Raw genomic sequence first — 21211 nt, 5'->3', positions numbered from 1 at the left:
CACCTCTCGGAGACCTTCGGGTTAATTTATTCACTTTATATGTAAATATCTAAAAATATTGTACCTATTATTGTTGAATAAATTATTATTATTATTATCGTAGGGGAGCCCAAGCGGGGATTTTTGCAGTTACTCGAGCTCGTCAGATTATCATATGGGGAGAAACTTGGTACACTGCAGATGTACCTTTACCATATATTGGCTCTTAACACAGGGGAGTTCGTTAAGGGGGGCCCGAAAGAAAAATCTAACCTTAAAAAAACTCTAAATTGTCAGAATAAGATAAGGTAAGTTAAGTACATGCAAAAGAGTGTATATTTTAAAAATCTGACGATTTGAGCCGGGCGCGGGCGTAAGAAAATGGGTGAGCCCCAAAATTTCACAAGAAAAAAGCGAATATTTCGCGAAATTGATGACAGATCGAAAAACTAAAAAATATGTGCTCAATATTTTTTTAAAAATCAATCAAATGAGACCAAACGCGACTTCCACGGAGAGGGGTGGGGGGTAAATTTAATATTTTAAATACTAATCCCGCGATATTTCGCGAAATGAACATCAGATTGAAAAACTGTAAAATACACTTATTCAATATTTTTGAAAAATCTATCGGATGGCACCAAACAAAACCCCCCACGGGAGTGGGGTGGGGGGTTAGTTTAAAATCTTAAATAGGAGCCCCAATTTTTTATTGCAGATTTGGATTCCTTACGTAAAAATAAGTAACTTTTATTCGAAACATTTTTTCGAATCATGGATAGATGGCTTTATAATCGGAAAAAACCATTGTTGGAAATGAAAAACTAAATTAAAAAATGGCAAGCGCCCACTAAAATGGAAAACTTTACTTAACTTTTTTTGGTTTTAGGACCTACTGTTTACAATCCAATAGGTCGCTAAAACGCTCGAGTGACTGCACATTTAGCATACTTTGCTCCCCTACCATTATTATTATTTAGAAAAACTAAAACTGGTATGGCTATTTATCTTCCAGAGATAAATCTATTTCATAAATTGCGAGTTTGTAGTATTGGTCATATGCATCCTCTTTGGGTAGGGCAACGGGTATTTTATCGCATAACTTTTTTGTCTTTAAATTTTAAGCAATTTTGACACTGTATTATTAAATTGTATGGTATCCTAGTACTAAAAGTTACTTTTACTTTAAGTCGGTAGGATACACCGTGTTCTAAAAAAATCGATTTGAACTTTCCGTTTTTTTAATTTGATCATAATTTTAAAAAAATTTCAAAGAACGGTGTATTTTACCGACCTAAGATAAGAGTAACTTTTAGTACTAGAATACCACATAATTTAATAATCAAGTTTCAAAAATGTTTCAAAATTAAAGACACAAAAAATAATGCGATAAAATAATCGTTGACCTGCTCAAAACGCACGCATATGACCGGTACTAGAAATTCGCAATTGATGAGATCGATTCATCTTTGGAATATACGTACCAGTTTTCGTTTATTGTTTTCATAGTTTTTTTTTTGAAAATTTTTTTCAAATTAAAAAAACACAAAATTTTCAAATCGACATTTCTAGAAAACGGTGTATCCTACCGACTTAAAGCAAGAGTACCTTTTATTACTAGAGTGCCTCACAATTTAATAATCGAGTGTCAAAAAGGCTTAAAAGTTAAAGATAAAAAAGGAGGATAAATAGGCGTACAAGTTTTGATTTCTTTGAATAGAAGCGTTCTGGAGGTATTTAAAAAAAGTAATTACAATATGCCTTTTTCAAAGAGCTCTAGCTTCTGTAACAAGCATTTTCAGACTAGGTGATTTGGGTTAAACCTTAATACATATTTTGAGCCCAGGAATCTACAATTAAATTATATCCAGTTATTAATGAAACACCCTGTATATTGCAAAATTTAATTAAATTGCAAATTGCATAATACAACCTTAAGAACACTCAAATATAGATAATAATAATAAATCTAATAAACTCTAATAATCCAAAGTCAAAAAACAGATTTTAATTGAGACTCATTGTTTTTAAACAGATTCAGACTCATTGTTTTTTCAAATCAAGGGTGAATAGACATTGAAAATGAGCGTAAACAAAGAAGCTCTGTTCTTTAACGGCGAGCGACCGGCAAAAAGACATACCTAAATACAATTTATAGATAAAGAACAGATTACACGAAAATATACACAAACAATACACAGTGTTTCAATGTTTCAAATTATCAAAGGTAAAGCGATTACAAATATTGCAATTTCACATTATACATTATACAATGTCTCACACAGCCAACAAGGAATAGACAATAAGAAGTAGCTTGAAAACAAAAAACGTCTGTTAAAGTTATAAAATAGATAGGTACCTACTTGTACGGTCCATAAATATAGTTTGTAATAAAGAATCCATTACACAAAAATGTCGATATCCCAACAATGGGACACTGTTTCAAAGCGTTTTAATAGTGAAATAATTGCAGAATATTTTGTTCAATTTTTAGAATGGAATTTTGTTTCGACATGCCGCGTTGGGGCCCCTGAATGCCGGGGTCCCCGTATAATTAATACGGTTGATACGGCGGTAGCTACGCCTTTGATGAAAATTAATCCGATGTGTACGATGCGTCCGATACGTACGATGCGGACCTGTGAACGCTTGCCTTAAATCAGCTAATGCTTTTCATATCGGACGATCATTCAACGTGCCCCGTCCCGTCCACGTCCCCGTTGTAACATAAATCCGGCTTTAGACCATAGAAACTAATTTCCGTTTTTATAACTAATTTCCGTTTTTATGGTCTAATAAGGTCGTCGCCTACAAAAAATTGGTGTCGGATAATGTGAATAGCTCCATATAAAGGGAAGCGTCCCCAGGTCCGCATCGTACTCATCGGACGCATCGTACGCATCGCATTAAGCAAGAAACCCATTATGAACGCCCGGCACGGCACAGCCCGGCACGGCACAGCCCGGCACGGCACAGCACAGGCCGGCACATCCAAAAACCCATTTGTAACGGCCGGCACGGCACGGCACCGGAAAAATGATCATTTGCCATGGAGACCTCGTCAGAAGAGTAAAGCAAGAAACCCATTATGAACGCCCGGCACGGCACAGCCCGGCACGGCACAGCCCGGCACGGCACACCACAGGCCGGCACGTCCAAAAACCCATTTGTAACGACCGGCACGGCACGGCACCGGAAAAATGATCATATATTTTAAAAACTATCGTAAAATAAAAGTTTTTAAAAGACACAAACTACACAATTTTAATGAATATGCATCACGTTAAAAAAACGAATTCATGGTTAAAAGATAATGTACGTACCTGTCCAATGATCAAAATTTTCGGATATTTGTACCCATGTATTGTCCTTTTTCTTACCATCATGATAACTTGAGTCCGATGCATCATACAAAAATGGGTATTCTCTGACACTCTCAATGAAAATTTCTTCCATATTATTTTATTTCAAAAGAAACAACGCGCTTTCAATTAAAAAATCAACAATATATCTGCTTATTACCAACAATTATGACGCACTGGCGCCGACTGGCCGTTCGACTTCAACGGATTTTATTCTCCTCGGAGAATTTTGCCCGTTCCGTTTGCGTGCTGGCCTGTGCCGGGCCGAGCCGGCCGCTTATAATGGGTTACGTTGCATTTAAAACTATACAAATGAATTTGGACTGTCCTGTGCCGGGCCGGGCTGTGCCGTGCCGGCCGTTCATAATGGGTATCTTGCTTAAGTGAAATTTGTGCTGAGATTGAAACAGACGAAAATGCAAAATTACGACGGAAACATCGGTTTTGGGTTCACGAAATATTAAAAAAAAAGAAGAGGATATGGCGATTTTCATCATCTGTTCCCGCATAAAGATGATCCAAAATTTTTCAAATATTTTTGAATGTCTTAAATTAAATTTTCATATTTCAAAACAAACAACGCGCTTTCAATTAAAAAATCAACAATATATCTGATTCCTACCAATTATGACGCACTGGCGCCGACTGGCCGTTCGACTTCAACGGATTTTATTCTCCTCGGAGAATTTTGGTCGTGCTGTTTGCGGCCTGTGCCGGGCCGAGCTGGCCGCTCATAATGGGTTACGTTGCATTTAAAATTATACAAATGAATTTGGACTGTCCTGTGCCGTGCCCTGCCGTGCTGGGCTATGCCGTGCCGGGCGTTCATAATGGGTTTTCTGCTTTAATTTTTCATACTACGTTCACTGTATCGGCAGCGATCGGATTGCCGATGCCACTACCTACTAGGGTAGAAAAATTACTAGGGTAGACTTTAAAATTATTGGTTGTTTATTTAATTTAATAATTAATTTACGCATATTAATTACATTTATTAGTATGGTAAAATATGATATTTTAATGTATCTCTTTAGTAATAAGAAATCCACAAAAACGTAAAATATGTAGTTCTTTTTTAAATATCTACAAAACGAAACATACTAGGTACATAGAACCTGATATTAAAAGAAAGTCTGTAATATTTACTACAAAATGCAATACTAATATACAGGGTGTACCATTTAAAAAAATGAAAAAAATTGTATTTGCAAATAGTGATCACATTGTATATTATATTGATATCTATACTTATGTCAAAGATTAAATTATTTAAAAATTACACTAAGTATACCTACTGGTAAAACTTTCATATGCCATTTTTCGAAAATTATTAACTTTAGACCTATAAAACCTTACACAAACTCTACATGTTTTTAAAAAATACATACAAAAATGATTTGTAGACATTTGTTATCGGCATAGTAATATTACAGCTTATACAGCAATTCTCTCGGTAGACCGCAAGCTATAAGAGAAACACGACGGTAGGCGGCATAGTAGCACCCATTTTTCTAACTAATTATACATTTGGATATAAAGGAATACACAAAGCTGTTACAATTTGATTTGAATGGAAAATAGTAACTACATCAGTAAAAGTTTCTTTAAAGATTAATTAAATGCGTTGTTTATAAAATGAGTTGCCACTGTAAAGCGCTGGTTTCCTCGAAAGCGGTGCCGACAACCTCCGATCGTAACACTGCGATGAATGACATCATAAAAAACTGTACCATGCAAAATAATAGCGTTGGTTTCCAAGGATGCGTTGGAAGCCACCGCTTGCTGAGCTTGCACATTCCATTGCCCCAGTGAAGAACCTTGAATTTTTCACCGTAATCTGACGTAATTCATCGCAGTGCTACGATCGCTGTTTGTCGGTGCCGCTTTCGAGGAAACCCAGGCTTAACCTCCGGTTAAAATACGAATCCGATTCACGACAAGTGTGAACGGGCTGTTATACTTACGAGACGACTTTATGGTGATATTTAATCCATTTATTTAGTCTTCTTCGTTGCTCTACCTTATCATCTGTCTCGAAAGTATAGTGAAACAAAGTGTTTAAATGCTGAATATATAAATATGTATGTTCAGAAACTTCCCAAGGCAAGTGAATGCCAAGTCCAGCTGAAATGGTAGTATTTTAAAAATTATACTAACTCATATAATCGTTACGTTCATTATATTTTACGTTAATAAGAAAACTGAAACTGGTTTTTTCTAAATCAGAATAGCGTTAAAGTAGTTAAATAAATTATTTAGTATACAGGGTGTTTCATTGGGAAACGGAAATACTTTAACGGTGAATAGATGCCACCAAGCCGGTTCTAGATATACTACAATTTTTGCAATGTCTACTTTTATAACCGAGTTACAGGGTGTTTTATCGATTTTGATTATTTTTTCCTAAGCCATAACTTTAGAACCACCCTGTATATTTTTTTTGATATTTAGTACACATATGTCTCATCCAAAACCCAAACGACCGACATACTAACCATAAAAAAATCCAGGTCCGGATTAACAAAATATTATAAAGTAATTGTAAACTTAAAACAACACCCTGTATATTTAAATTTTGAAAATCTGTTTGCATATTTGAAAAGAGCACAAAAAAGTAAGTTTAATGATTCGCTTAAATTTTTCGGCCAGATAATTTTATGACTCTTATTTTGAAATTATATTGAATTTTTTAAGAACTCTGACATTAAAAAGCAGGTATTATTCACTTTTAGTTAGAAATTATTAAAGTTAATGAATAAATACTCATTTTAAAAATATTCAATACTTATTTACCACACTGGAACGACCCAATTACTAATGACAAGAAAAATCCAGGTCCGGATTAACAAAAAAATATAAAGTAATTGAGACCTTGAACCAACAGCCTGTATATTGAAATTTAAAAAAAATTTCTGCACCTTTTAAAAGAGCATAAAAATCTGATTAAAGGTTAATTTTAATTTTTTCACCGTTGGTTTAATTTTGTTCAATCCAACTCTGAGATTAAAAACCAGGTACCTATGTATCATTAACTTTTAATAATTTAATATTAGTGAATCAATACTTATTTTAAAAATACTTAATACTTATTTACTACGCTGGCTTTATGGATTCTTATGGATTCCTATTTCTGGATTTGTAGCTGTATGCACATCATTAAAAATTAGAATTGAGAGAATTGGGATATTTTAATGATTTAGTAAAGAACTAAAAAACAGCGACATATATCTAATAAAAAAATTCGTTTAAACAATTCAACAATTTAACATAAATTAAAAATATTTGAACTATTACAGTTGCTCAAAATGTCCGCCATTTTGTTCGATGTATTTCCTTGCTCGTTTTAAAAGATTTCGAATCGATTTTCTAATTACACTGGGATTGTTCTTCATTTTTCTGGCAACTTCTTGTGACCTTGACAAAATTTATCAAAATGATTTCAAAATTGCCGTAAGTAATTAAATTATCTGCTCAAAAATTTGACATATACCTTTTAACGCAGTTTTTGATGCCCGTTTAAAATACGCAAACAAATTTTCAAAATTTCAATATACAGGGTGTTGTTTCAAGGTCACAATTAATTTATATTTTTTTGTTAATCCAGACCTGGATTTTTCTTGTCATTAGTAATTGGGTCGTTCCAATGTGGTAAATAAGTATTGATTATTTTTAAAATGAGTATTTGTTCATTAACTTTAATAATTTATATCTAACTAAAAGTTAATAATATCTGCTTTTTAATGTCAAAGTTCTTAAAAAATTCAATATTATTTCAAAATTAAAGTCATAAAATTGTCTGACCGAAAAATTGAAGCGAACCACTAAACTTACTTTTTTGTGGTCTTTTCAAATATGCAAACAGATTTTCAAAATTTCGATATACAGAGTGTTGTTTTAAGGTCACAATTAATTTATAATTTTTTGTTAATCCGGACCTGGATTTTTCTTATGGTTAGTATGTTGGTCGTTTGGGTTTTGAATGGGACATATGTGTACCAAATATAAAAAAAATATACAGGGTGGTTCTAAAGTTATGGCTTAGGAAAGAAATGGGCAAAATCGATAAAACACCCTGTAACTCGGTTATAAAAGTCGGTAGGGCAAAAAATGTAGTATATCTAAATCCGGCTCGGTGACCTCTATTCACAATTAAAGTATTTCCGTTTCAGAATGAAACACCCTGTATAAGGGTAGGGTGGGGTAATGTCATGGTTCTTAGACATTTACTACTGTTTTCTACATCGACTAAAGCGGCGTTTAGACACAGCGATAAATCACAGCAACTTATTGTGATGAAAAATTGCTGTGATTTGTTGATGATTGAAACAAATGCGATTTATCGCGATGTGATTGACCACAACAATTTCAGTTGACAATATGAATTATTTAAGAAAGTTGCAATATTTCTCCGCTATTTGCGCACGACCGTTTCGCGTATCCCTTCCAAGTACTTGCACACCGCGAATATAAATATTGCAACTTTCTTAAATAATTCATATTGTCAACTGAAATTGTCAAATTGACGTACATTTCATACCTATTGTCATTTAAGAAGAAAAATTATATATTGCTTCACAATATTGATATGATATGTAATTATTATATAAAGGTAAATTTAATTAATTGTATTTTGCTTGCAGTACTGCATTTTAATAACTAATTTTATTTACTACATACAATTGTTTACGTTTGAATAACACAACCTAAATCTTATTTTTTCTTCTTATTATTTTTTTTTTGGACTATGGCCTTGACAATTATCCAGTAACCAGGACCATATGATTGGCCAATATAATTAAAAGTGCGAATAAAAGTTCAGAGCGTAGAAATAGGTGTCGCTTTTCCGAACTTGTACGGTCCCACTTTACACCTTTACATAAAGGTGTACACTTTACACCTTTCAATAAATTATATCGAGTTTTCATGCTAATAGATTCTGTTAACTTCATCACAAAAATATAAAGGTTGGGTATGTTATACAGGGTATTTACAAACTTATAACCAACTTTATATGAAAATCGTAACAAGTTCAACTCACTGTATAAATATATATCAGAACGGCAATGGTTTATTGAAGCCATATTTTTTTATTTATTGTCAAATTTTCAAAAAATGTATCTAATACAGGGTGAGTTAAAACTCAAGTACCGGGTGTTCCAATAAGAATGGCTCTCGGTCATGTCTCAAGAACCGTTTATAGTACAGCTTTGAGAAAAAATATTTATAACAAAAGTTGCCTCGTGAAAAGCCTGGAAATTATTTTCATAATTGTGGGTCCACCGCTAGAGGCCGTAATTGAATATCAAACATTAAAAAACCAAAATTTTAGAAAATTGACCTAATGAAAGGGCACTGGAAATCCAATCATCGTATTCTTCATAAAATTCTGCGCATATTTGATTTCACAAGTTTAAGTCTACCTTTGCAAATAAGAGGTGGGGTTGAGTGGGAACCTTCTTATGAAAAAATGGCTGTAAGTCCGGTTCTGCTAAATCGAATTTTGCATACTTGGTCTTGTTGAAAAGAGCTCTTTTTCGTCAATGTAAGTGTCTTATTTTCGAAATAGCTTAATAAGTAATATGCAAGCTAGGAGGCGTTATTTAATTATTTTCAGAAATCTAGTACAAATTAGCAACATTAATACCGAAAACCTGATGTCGATACCTTTTTTCTATCTTGAGATGTCTTAAGAAACGTGTAAATTTTAAACAACTGTTAATGTTATTGAAATTTTGAAAATCTGTTTGCATATTTGAAAAGAGCACAAAAATAAGTCTAATGGTTCGCTTCGATTTTTCGGCCAGACAATTTTTTGAGTTTAATTTTGAAATTATATTGAATTTTTTAAGAACTCAACATTAAAAAGCAGGTATTATTAACTTTTAATTATAAATTATTTAAGTTATTGAGTAAATACTCATTTTAAAATGGATCAATACTTATTTACTACATTGTAAAGACCCAATTATTAATCACAAGAAAAGTCCAGGTCCGGATTAACAAAAAACATAAAGTAATTGTGACCTTGAAACAACACCCTGTATATTGAGATTTTCAAAATTTGTTTGCACATTTGAAAAGACCACAAAAATCCGAGTTTATCGGTTCACTTTGATATTTTGTGCAAAACTTTAATTTCGAAATTAAATATATTCAAATTTTTAAGAACCCTGAAATTAATAGCCAGGTTATTAAAGCACTTTTAATAATAAATCATTCAAGTTAATGAATAAATACTAATTTTAAAAATAATGAGTTATTATTTACTGCGTTAGAACGACTCACTTACTAACCGCGTTCGAACATTCCAGGTCCGTATTAACAATACAGTACAAAGTAATTGTGACCTTAAAAAAACACCCTGTATATTGAAATTTTTAAAATACGTTTGCACACCTGAAGAAAGCACGAAAAACTAAGTTTAATGCCCCGCTTTAATTTTTTGTGCAGACAATTAAATGACATTTTTAAATTTTTTAATTTTGATTTCACTTTGATTTCACAGTGTTTGATTTCACAAAAATTTCGACAGAATTTCAAAATTAAATTCATTAAATTGTCTGGCCAAAAAATTTAAGCAACCGATTAAACTTACTTTTTTGTGCTCTTTTCATACCTATGTGCAAAAGGATTTTGAAAATTTCAATATACAGGGTGTTGTTTCAAGATCACAATTACTTTATGTTTTTTTGTTAATCCGGACCTGGATTTTTCTTGTGATTAATAATTGGGTTATTCCAATGTGCTAAATAAGTATTGATTAATTTTAAAATGAGTGTTTATTCAATAGCTTTAATAATTTATAATTAACAGCTAATAATACCTGTTTTTTAATGTCGGAGTTCTTAAAAAAAATCAATATAATTTCAAAATTAAAGTTTTGCGATTTTCGGTATTATGTTGCTAATTTGGTCTAATTTTGTAATACACGATTAAATGCATACTTGTATTTAATATTTTCCAAAGAAAATTAGATTTCTGAAAATAATTAAATAACACCTCCTAGCTTGCATATTACTTATTAGGCTCTTTCGAAAATAAGACACTTACATTGACGAAAAAGAGCTCTTTTCAACAAGACCAAGTATGCAAAATTCGATTTAGCAGAACCGGACTTACAGCAATTTTTTCACAAGAAGGTTCCCACTCACCCCCACCTCTTATTTGCAAAGGTAGACTTGTACTTGTAAAATTAAATATGCGCAGAATTTTATGAGGAATACGATGATTGGATTTCCAGTGCCCTTTCATTAGGTAAATTTTGTAAAATTTTGATTTTTTAATTTTTGATATTCAATTACGCCCTCTAGCGGTGAATCTACAATTATGAAAATAATTTCCAGGCTATTCCCGAGGCAACTTTTGTTATAAATATTTTTTTCTCAAAGCTGTACTATAAACGATTCCTGAGATATGGCCGAGAGCCATTCTTATTGGGACACCCGGTACATTATTTTCTCAGTAAAATTTAAATGGGATACCCTGTATTATCACTATTGAAAAGTACCATTCTTCTTCTTATGGTGCCTATCCGTTACGGATGTTGGACACTAACATGGGTATTCTGACTTTGTTGACTGCTGCCCTGAAAAGTCCGGTAGTGGTTAAGTTAAACCATTTTCGCAGGTTATGCAGCCAGGATATTCTTCTTCGTCCTGGACCTCTTTTCCCATGCACTTTACCTTGAAGTATGGTCCGAAGTAGGTCATATCGTTGTTCATTGCGCATTATATGGCCCAGGTATTCCAGTTTGCGACGTTTTATGGTTACGACTAGTTCGCGCTCTTTACCCGTTCTATGTAGAACTTCTTCGTTGGTAACTCTGTCTATCCAGGAAATCCTCAACATGCGTCTATAGCACCACATCTCAAATGCTTCGAGTCTCTTCAGTGATGCTTCAGTTAAGGTCCATGACTCCACGCCATATAAAAGAACGGAGAGTACGTAGCATTTTAGTAAACGAACTTTTATTTCCAATTTTATATCGTGGCTGTTAAGATTTTTTTCATTTTGACGAAAGCTGATCTTGCCTTCTCGATCCTTATCTTAATTTCCGTCGATTGGTACCAAAAGTGGGTCTAGTACTATTCGGCGCCGCCGGTTCGGCGCGGCCGGTTCGGCGCCGCCGATTCGGCTTCGGCCGGTTCGGCGCCGGCCGGTTCGGCGCCGGCCGATTCGGCGTCGGCTGTTTTGGCGCCAGATTATACCTACGTTACTTTTTTAGAAATTTAAGAGGCTCTTGATTTATATCTATACCACACTAAAAAAATATATTAAATGTTATTTTTTCCAACTTTTGTAAATGTAAGCTATTTAATTGCACATAATTAATTAAAAAATTAATATATTATATATATTATATATTATACAGTACAATTTTCAAAGGAGGAAGACCTAACCCTTCGGTCCAAACCTAACTTTCGGGTATTATTTTACATCTTCTAAAATTAAAATGTCGAAAATTGTTCTCCTGACTCTACATTTTTTGTTAAAGAAAATTTCAGACTATCATACATTAACAACTATTTTTTTTCTCTCTCACTTTGCCAAAGTATCTGTCGCCGAATCAGCCGGCGCCGAATCGGCGGGCGCCGAATCGGCGGGCGCCGAACCGGCAGGCGCCGAAACGCCGACGCCGAATCGCTGGCGCCGAATCGCCGGCGCCGAAACGGGCCATCCCCACCAAAAGTACCATTACCGCACTTTAATTTGTATGCAACATTCCCTATGTCTAAATTTATTAGTTTTCGAGATATTTTCATTTTTTAATGGACCAGTAGCGTGGCTACCCATATCACCAGAATTTAGTAAACTGAACTTATTTTTTTGGGGTTACTTAAGAGCACACAGTAGCGATCAACAGGTAGCAACAAACGCGGTCCAAGATTGCGAAAGTTCTGAGAACTTTCAAAAGTGAGGCAACAGTGCGTCGGTAATTCGACACTGACAGTGACGTTTATACTATCAAAAACAATAATTTTTATACATATAGGCGCGAAATGTTGTAAAAGTCAGTAACGTTCGATTTCTTGTTATAAAAAGATCGATTTTTAGTAGTTCCAATGTGACACAAAATCTAGTCACGGGATAAAAAAGTTTATTTGAAGAAAATGTATTTTTTGTCTTTCTTAATGGCGGTACAGGATCCATTTTTCAATATTCTATTTAGTTCTAGAGTAACTTCCACATACTAACATATTTCTGAAATTGGGCTCTGTACCGCCATTCTTTATTATATTACGAATATGTGTGCCAAATATCTCGAGAAAATATTCAAAATTAGAGCCGCAATCTTGGAACGCGTTTGTTGCTATCTGTTTATCGCTACTGTTTGCTCTTAAGAATGAAGGTTATAAAATGCCTCCAACAACAAGAGAGTATTTCGAAGTGTTAATTTACAAATGCTTCGTAGTGTAAGCACTGGTGAAGCGTCCATGTAACCACTGATACCATTGGTAACAGTTAAAAATCTTGCAAATAAATATTTTATGACGATGAATAATTCCATTTACCAATATTTTTACCAATAGAAATATATTATTATATTATGTGTTAATAGTACCTAATTCAGTAAATAGCCAACTACTCGTAGACACACGAAAATATTGGCGAGTTTATGTGACTCAGTTGCACTTTATTGTACATTATACTCTGTTACCAGTCTCATTTGTGGTTACAATGGTTATATTCTCGCTGTCGCTCGGGAGTGGCTAGTGTCTGAAAATTTTGAACGAGCGACGGCGTAAGCGCGCTTTGTATATCAGTAGCCTTGTTACCAGATTTAAATTTGGTTACAGTACCTATAAAAAGTGTGCGTGCAGTTAACTATGGATGAGTGTCGTTGCGTAATCGATCAACTACTTGAAAAGTAATTCTCCTTGTATAATTTTTAGGAAAAAAATGAGATTATTGAAAATGAAAACCCTATTTTAAACAATTTAAAAAAGGAATCAAAAAAAAGTAGTTCGATATTTTAAATTTAGTTGGTACAGTGAAAATCCTTGGTTATGTGGTTACAAGAAAAATAGACTGTATTGTTTTCCATGTCTTCTGGTTTCTACAGAAAAATGGTGGAAAAGGTTCACGATTTAAATAGTTTTAGAGTTTTAAAAAGGAGACATGAAATTTCTCCGTTACCTACATGTAGGATGTATACCCAATTTGATTCAGTTTGGCAAAACAAGAATCGAAAGTTCTCTTAACCGAGCTTTTAAAGCAAATATTGCTAAGCATAATGAGTTTGTTAAAAAAATAAATAGGTTTTTGGCCAAACAAGAATTGGCGTTTCGTGGTCATTTTGAGGGCGACGACTCTGACAATCGAGGCAATTACAGGGAATTGTTAACATTAATTGCCAAAAAAGATCAAAAATTTTGCCAACATCTAGAAACATCAACTGTTTTTTCGAGAGTTTCAAGTGATATACAAAATGATATTATTGAAGACAGTGCGTCCATAAAGTAAGGCATAAATTCATTATTAGCAAAACAAACAGCATTATTAGAAATTACCAAAAGAGGTCGAATTTTACTTCTAAATTACAATTTTTTGGCATATATATCATAGTAGTGACGTCATCCATCTGGGAATGATGGCGTAATCGATGATTTTTTTAAATGAGAATAGGGGTCATGTGATAGCTCATTTGAGAGGTTATTCAGTTCTATATTCAGTAATATAAACATTAACATAATTATTTATACAGGATGTCCAAAAACTATTTTTTTTTAATTAAATTAATTGAGACAAAAAGATGATTGCATGTACATAATTTATTTAATTCAAAACACGTTTTACTGTTGTCAGGAAACAGGAAAAAAATGTTTATTTGCCACCCACCTGTCTCTTGGTAGTTTGAACATTTAAATCAATGTTTAGTTTTCAAATAAATTTTTTTTCTGTTTTCTGACAGTAGTAAAATGTATTTAGAATTAAATAAATTACATACATTCTTCTTTTTGTGTCAATTAAATTAATTAAAAAAAACAGTTTGTTGGACACCCTGTATAAATAATTATGTTTGTTTGTTTGGACACCCTGTAATATTGTTTACATTACTGAATAGAGAATTTAATACCCGTTCAAATGAGCTATCACGTGACCCCCTATTGTCATTTAAAACATCATCGATTACGTCATCACCCCCAGGTAGATGACGTCACTAGTATGATATATATGCCAAAAAATCTTAATGTAAAAATAAAAATTTACCTGTTGCCTGTTTCGGGAATTTCTAATAATGTTGTTTGTTTAGCTAATAATGAATTTATGCGTTACTTTATGGACGCACTGTATACATTTAGCAATATCTTCATTTTTTTAAATAAGATTTTTTGCATCTGGTTTTGGTAACACTTTAGAAAAAGTCACGCGTCGCCACTGAGTGTAATGACCGTTTTTAGGCATGCATATAATGTGTTAGGCAGTCATTTTGAATAACGTGTTCATGTCTTTTTTGTAAAATTTTTTACTGATAAATTATTTTTCGTTCTTTATTTGTTACATTGGTACATTTACATACAAAAGTAGTTTTTATTTGTTTTCACAAAATGTTTGTTTTTTGTTTGTTGTTTTTACAAAATTTATAACTAATAAATTATTTTTCTTTCTTGTTTCTTACACTTACACAAAAAAGTAGTTTTTAATTGTTTCAAAAATTTTGTAAGTATGTTGTGGTTGTGTTTTTTTTTGTAAAATTTATTACTAATAAATTATTTTTATTTCTTAGCTACATTGTTACATTTATTACCAGATTGATAATGGTAAGGGAGCCCAAACGGAGATTTTTGCAGTTACTCGAGCGCGTCAAATTATCATATGGGGAGAAACCTGGTACCCTCCAGATGTACCTCTATCATATATTGGCTCTTAACACAGGGGAGTTCGTTAAGGGGGCCCGAAAAAAAAATCTACCTTTAAAAATACTCGAAGTTGTCAGATTAATATAAGGTAAGTTAACGACGTTCTACACCTTCGTTGCGGGGTATGCCTCTCAGAGGAAAGGGGGGAAACTTATATGCAAGCGAAACAGTATTGTCGAAACAGTATTTTCACTTTTATTTAATAATGGTACGGTAAACAATCCTCATTTTTTAATATGTTATTCCTTACAAAAAAACCTTTAATTTAAGCACAAATAATTAAAAATCGTAAATTTGGGTCAAACGTTATTAACTTTTTAAGAGCGAAACATGATTTTCGAAACAGTATTTTCACTTTTATTTAATAATGGTACGGTAAACAATCCTCATTTTTTAATATATTATTCCTTACAAAAAAACCTTTAGTTTAAGCACAAATAATTAAAAATCGTAAATTTGGGTCAAAAGTTATTAACTTTTTAAGAATTCCCATAAGAGCCCATGTTAAAACTTAACTTTGAACCTTAATAGTAATTAAACGACACGGTAAAACAATTTTTAAAAAAATCAAGTCTTAGTTTTTTGAAGTAAACTGTAACATACTAAAATTTCATGCAAATCCTTAATTCTTTGCCGAAGGTGTAGAACGTCGTTAGTACATGCAAAAGAGTGTATATTTCAAAAATCTGACGATTTGAGCGAAAAAAAGAGAATTGTTTCACACAAAAAACGAATATTTCGCGAAATGAACGTCAAATCGAAAAACTAAAAACTACATATTCCATATTTTCCAAAAATTTATCGAATGATACCAAACATGACACCCCCATTGAGAGGGGTGGGGGGTATATTTAAAATTTTAATTACAAATGCCGCGATATTTCGCAAAATAAATTTATTTTATATTTTTAAAAAATCTATCGAATGGTAGGTACCAAACACGACCCCCCACGGAGGTGGGATGGGGGGTTACTTTAAAATCTTAAATAGGAGTCCCCAATTTTTATTACAGATTTGGATTCTCTACGTAAAAATCAGCAACTTTTATTCGAAATATTTTTTCGAATTATCGATAGAGTGCGCTATAATCGGAAAAAACGATTGTTGGAAATGGAAAATTGAATTAAAAAAGTTGGAAATGGAAAATTGAATTAAAAAATGACAAGTCCCCACTAAAATGGAAAATTTTAATTAACTTTTTTTGGTTTTAGGACCTAATAATCACAACCCAATAGGTCCCCACAGCGCTCGAGTGACTGCACATTTAGCATACTTTGCTCCCCATCATAATTAGTAATCGTAAATTGTCAGTTTTAGACAATCCAGTCATGGCTTACTCAAAATTTGGAAAGTTTTAGATCCGTAATTAATAATTTGCTCTGAAAAATGAAAATATCTCGAAAACTAATAAATTTAGACATAGGGAATGTTTTATAAAAATTAAAGTAGATACGGTAATGATACTTTTCGATAGTGATATAAAATACAGGGCGTTTCATTTAAAATTACTGAGAAAATAATGTACTTACTTGCGTTTTGACTCACCCTGTATACAACATAAAGAAAATTAGCAATATCAATCCTTTATTAAAATTTTGACAATAAATAAAAAAATATGGCATCAATAAACCATTGCTTTTGTGCTTATTTTTATTTATACAGTGAGTTGAACTTGTTACGATTTTCATATAAAATTAGTTATAATTTTGTAAGTACCATGTATAACCGTTGCATAACATAACAATTAACAAACCTTTATATTTTTGTAATGGAGAAGTTAAGATGATTTCGAGTATAAAATAAAATATAGGGTGTTCCATTAAAAAAAATATAAGTTTGATGCCACTATGTTATCGAAGACCCTGTAACATTCTAATTAATTTTGAAATGTGAATCTCAAAGTTGGCTACAATTTTTGTTAATAACTTTTATTGCTATCTATTACTATAACGGATCTACGGAACTTTACCCCACTAATCAATCACCCTGTACATATAATTCTTATAGTTGATAAAAGTATTATATTATTGTTGATTAATTGGCAAAGCCACATAGTATCAAATTTTAAGCATTATCAAATAAATGGTATCCATTTAATTGGATATGTAAATAAATTCTAATTCGGTAAGATTCTCCTAAATTGATGCAACCCAATTCCAATTCCGATAAATCGCTATACCGTTTAGACACGACAATAAATTAAAACAACTCGATCGTTAGAATAAGTTGATGCAATCTGATACCAACTTCAATCCAAGTCCAACTTCGATAAGTAGCTGCGATGCACCGTTTACACACAACGATAAATTGCAACAACTCGATTGATATCGATAAGTTGCTTGATTTATCGCTGTGTCTAAACGGCCCTTAACCAATGAACATTAAGCGGCGATTACGTCACGAATATACTTACTATAATTTGAATCGTAATTCTATTATGATTATTTTATGTCTTTGATATGGAAAATAGTCAAGATAGTTTAGAAATAAAGATGTTTTTCTACAACCACTATTCAAAATGTACTTTTCTGCACAGTTTTATGTTAACAAAGTTGATATTTTCTCACAGTATAAAATATATGACTTTAGTGTGCAGAAAAGTGACATTTCTGTGCCGGAATACAGTGGAACTTGGATATTACCCAGGCAACCAAATAACGTTTACAAAACGTTGAAAAAACGTCATAAATATCACCAAAATACGTCAATTTATCACGTTTTTTCGACGTCGAAAATCACGTGAATATGTCCCACCATAATTCACGTCATTTTTATCACGTTTTAAATATGTAATACGAAAAACGTAGTTTTTACGTCGATTTTGCGTCGTTTTTTAGATTTATTTTTCATTTTATGGTTTTAGAAATACACAATAATTGAATGCGTCCGCCGAATAACGTTGTAAGCGCCACATGGTTTGTTTTTGAGAAGTCAAAGAAAAAGTTTTAATATTGTGATAATGGTGAGTTTATACATTTTAAAGGTGAGTAATACAGTTTGTATTTTGTATTTAAAAACTGTATTACTAACCCTTAAAATGTATAAACTTACCATTATGACAATATTAAAACATTTTCTTCGACTTCTCAAAAACAAACCATGTGGCGCTTACAACGTTATTCGACAGACCCATTCAATTATTCGTATGGGCATTGTTAGTATTGCAATTTTTCCATTTAAGTAAAACCAAATGGAAGGCTCGTTAAAATGCATAGAATTACAATATCCTCAATGCAACATATATAACATACATAAAATTTTCACTTTTTATAAGTATTTACTGTGTCAAAAGTGAAACAACATATAAACTAATAAATCATTTATTAACAAATTAAACATATAAGTCACAATTTAATAACAAACTTAAGTTTAAACCATTTAAGTTATATAATTAATATAATTATACCACACACTTTACAGGTACGATTCCGACAACGACTGCAGACGGCAGTTACAGTTGTCACCATGACAGACGTCATTATTTTGCACTATTAATTTGCATAATTATTAGCAACTGACGTTCTGCCGGAACAGCAGTTGCAGTCAGATGTCGGAATCAGTCTCATACAGATGAATAGTGCAAAGTAGTAACGTCCATAACGCCGAGAACTGCAACTGATATTTGCAGTTGCCGTCTGCAGTCGTTGTCGGAATCGTACCTTTAGTCAGAAATGAATACATACAAATAAGACCCAATATATTGAATTTCAATGAAAACTATCTGCTTTATATTTATAAATTTTAAGGAAGACGATTGAATGATAAAAAATAGGACAAAACTATAATAGTCTGTGTTCTCCCATATATTTCCATACTCTTATAATCCTTAAATTGATTTCAAATAATTATTACAAATTTTTGCATACAAAAAGATATACAAACACCTGAAAAATATATTTTTTGAAATAATATAAAATAAAATTTATTTATTTATTTTATATTAGTATTACTCCTATAGAGTAACTAGGTCCATTTTCCGTTGGAGCTTTACCACGCTGCAGACGGGGGTTGTGAATTGCATAGTGTAGAATTCCTTCCCTTTAGTCTTCACTGCAGCATCCATTTGGCTTGCATATTGTAGAAGCCTTGGAGGTTGTCACCAGGAAATGGGCCAATAAAGTTTTTCAATTAAAAATCTTTTAAAAATATTTAATTTACAAATATTTTTATTAGGTTGAAAAACTTAGTCTTTTATATATTTTTTTATTAAGGGACTGTAATGACCAAATTAAAATGATAAAAACAATTTACACGTGATATCTGATAATACACACTTAACAGACTAATACATAAATACTCATGATGAAAAAGTACATTATAATTAAAAATGACTAACCATTTTCATATCGCTGCAACATGAAGCCAAAGCCGTCTTATATTTCAGTTCATTTAGAGAGCGCAACAAGCACTCTGACCGAACAATTTCAAAACTCATTAGTTTTTCATCAGATAATGTACATAGCTGTAACATCTGTACATGCATTGGGTTATTCTTCTTCTGTCTTGCTGTGGGCATACTCAGCTGCAAATAAGATTGCTGCAATATGGCTGCAAACTTCACTATTACCGGCCATACACATACAATGTGCATTTGTTATGCCATTGGAACTGGCTATCACCCAAGCATCTAGTGGTTTAGCATTAGCTTTTTGGGAATGCTTCACCTAAAAAAAAATATTTTATCTTTGTGGGAATGCTTCAACTACAAAAATTTATTTTTATTAGAGTATTTGCGTTCTTCATATAATTTGCGTTATCATATAATATAATTTTAGAACAAACATTCATGACTGTTTATTATTCTCTTTTCTATCATAGCAATTACATGTCGTCAACCTAATCTGTAAACTGCGTAACTCAAGGCACAAAAAATTATTTCTCTAAATATGACTAATGTGAATACTACGTATCTCCCATTTTAAAAGATAGGATGCTAAAATGGAATATTTTATAGATAGGTACACATATCACTAACATTTGTACTTATATTGTTTAATGAGTGTATTTAATATTATTTACCACCAACTTTTTCTTGAAAATATCACTTTCTAAACAGTGAGGTCAGTCGTGTGGTATGACAAACTGGGGAGTTACATTTTTTCGTACTAAATTTGCTGCAAGGGAGATACGGTGTATACGAAGATGTTACTATTTACTCTTCTGGTAAAAATATGCATGTGCATCCTTTTTTAAACGAGTAGGGATTTTTTCAAATAAATGGCAGTAATAACTCATTTTCAGAGAAATATGGAGTTACACAGTTTACAAATTAGGATTTACAATATGTCAGGATTTACAGTTTACAATATGTCTGGTTTCATACAGATATATAAACGTAAATAAATCTAATATTTAAAACCAATTTATCCAAAAGACACTAATACGGTTATCCATATATTTCTTATCATCACACATCATCATCATCCATATATTTCTTAATGGTGAATAAATAAAATAAAGGCTTACCTTTCCAACAATAATATAGAAATCATTAACAATTTTTACTCCAACTTTCAAAACAAATCCAGTTGTGAAGGCTTTTATGTGCCTGAAGGCTTTTGTATGCTTTCATCTGCTTCTTAAATTAGTAACTGTGAGACTCTACCAGATATGTATAAATATCTATAATAGCATTATAATAGTAATTGGTAGAATGCACATTGGTAAAATCCAATTGTGATGACTGAATTGTATATGGATCTAAATCTCCAATTATTTTCAGCTTCAATGAATATCTAAAACAATAAAAGAAATAATGTTATTTCTTGCAAAATTCATCATTATTGATAAATATCAGGGAAAAATGAATAGTAAATAAAAATTGTTTCGCCTACCTTTCTCCAACATCTGCGGAGTTTCCAATAATAATTTCGGTTCTAATTTCCTTAAATAATCAATTTGCATTGTGGTAAATTTATAAATTTCACAAATGACAAACAAAAGTTTTAACGACGCACGATACAAACATAACCTTTGTTTTGTGTTTTCTAACTTTTAAGCTCCTCCCAA

General features: G+C 32.3%; 1 protein-coding gene across 1 annotated transcript in view; it reads right to left on the bottom strand.

Annotated features, from left to right (window-relative positions):
• The window catches only part of LOC114331862 (uncharacterized), a 73234-nt gene that overhangs the window by 25893 nt on the left and 26130 nt on the right, over nucleotides 1–21211 (bottom strand). Inside the window, exon 2 of the mRNA XM_050651467.1 lies at nucleotides 5306–5465. Within this exon, the coding sequence (XP_050507424.1) occupies nucleotides 5306–5465 (160 nt within the window). The remainder of the gene's footprint in view (nucleotides 1–5305; nucleotides 5466–21211) is intronic.

The sequence above is a fragment of the Diabrotica virgifera genome, chromosome 5, assembly GCF_917563875.1.
Source record: "Diabrotica virgifera virgifera chromosome 5, PGI_DIABVI_V3a".
In the NCBI taxonomy this organism is placed as follows: domain Eukaryota; kingdom Metazoa; phylum Arthropoda; class Insecta; order Coleoptera; family Chrysomelidae; genus Diabrotica; species Diabrotica virgifera.
The sequence above is the reverse complement of the archived record's forward strand: the minus strand, read 5'-3'. Positions and strand labels throughout refer to the sequence as shown.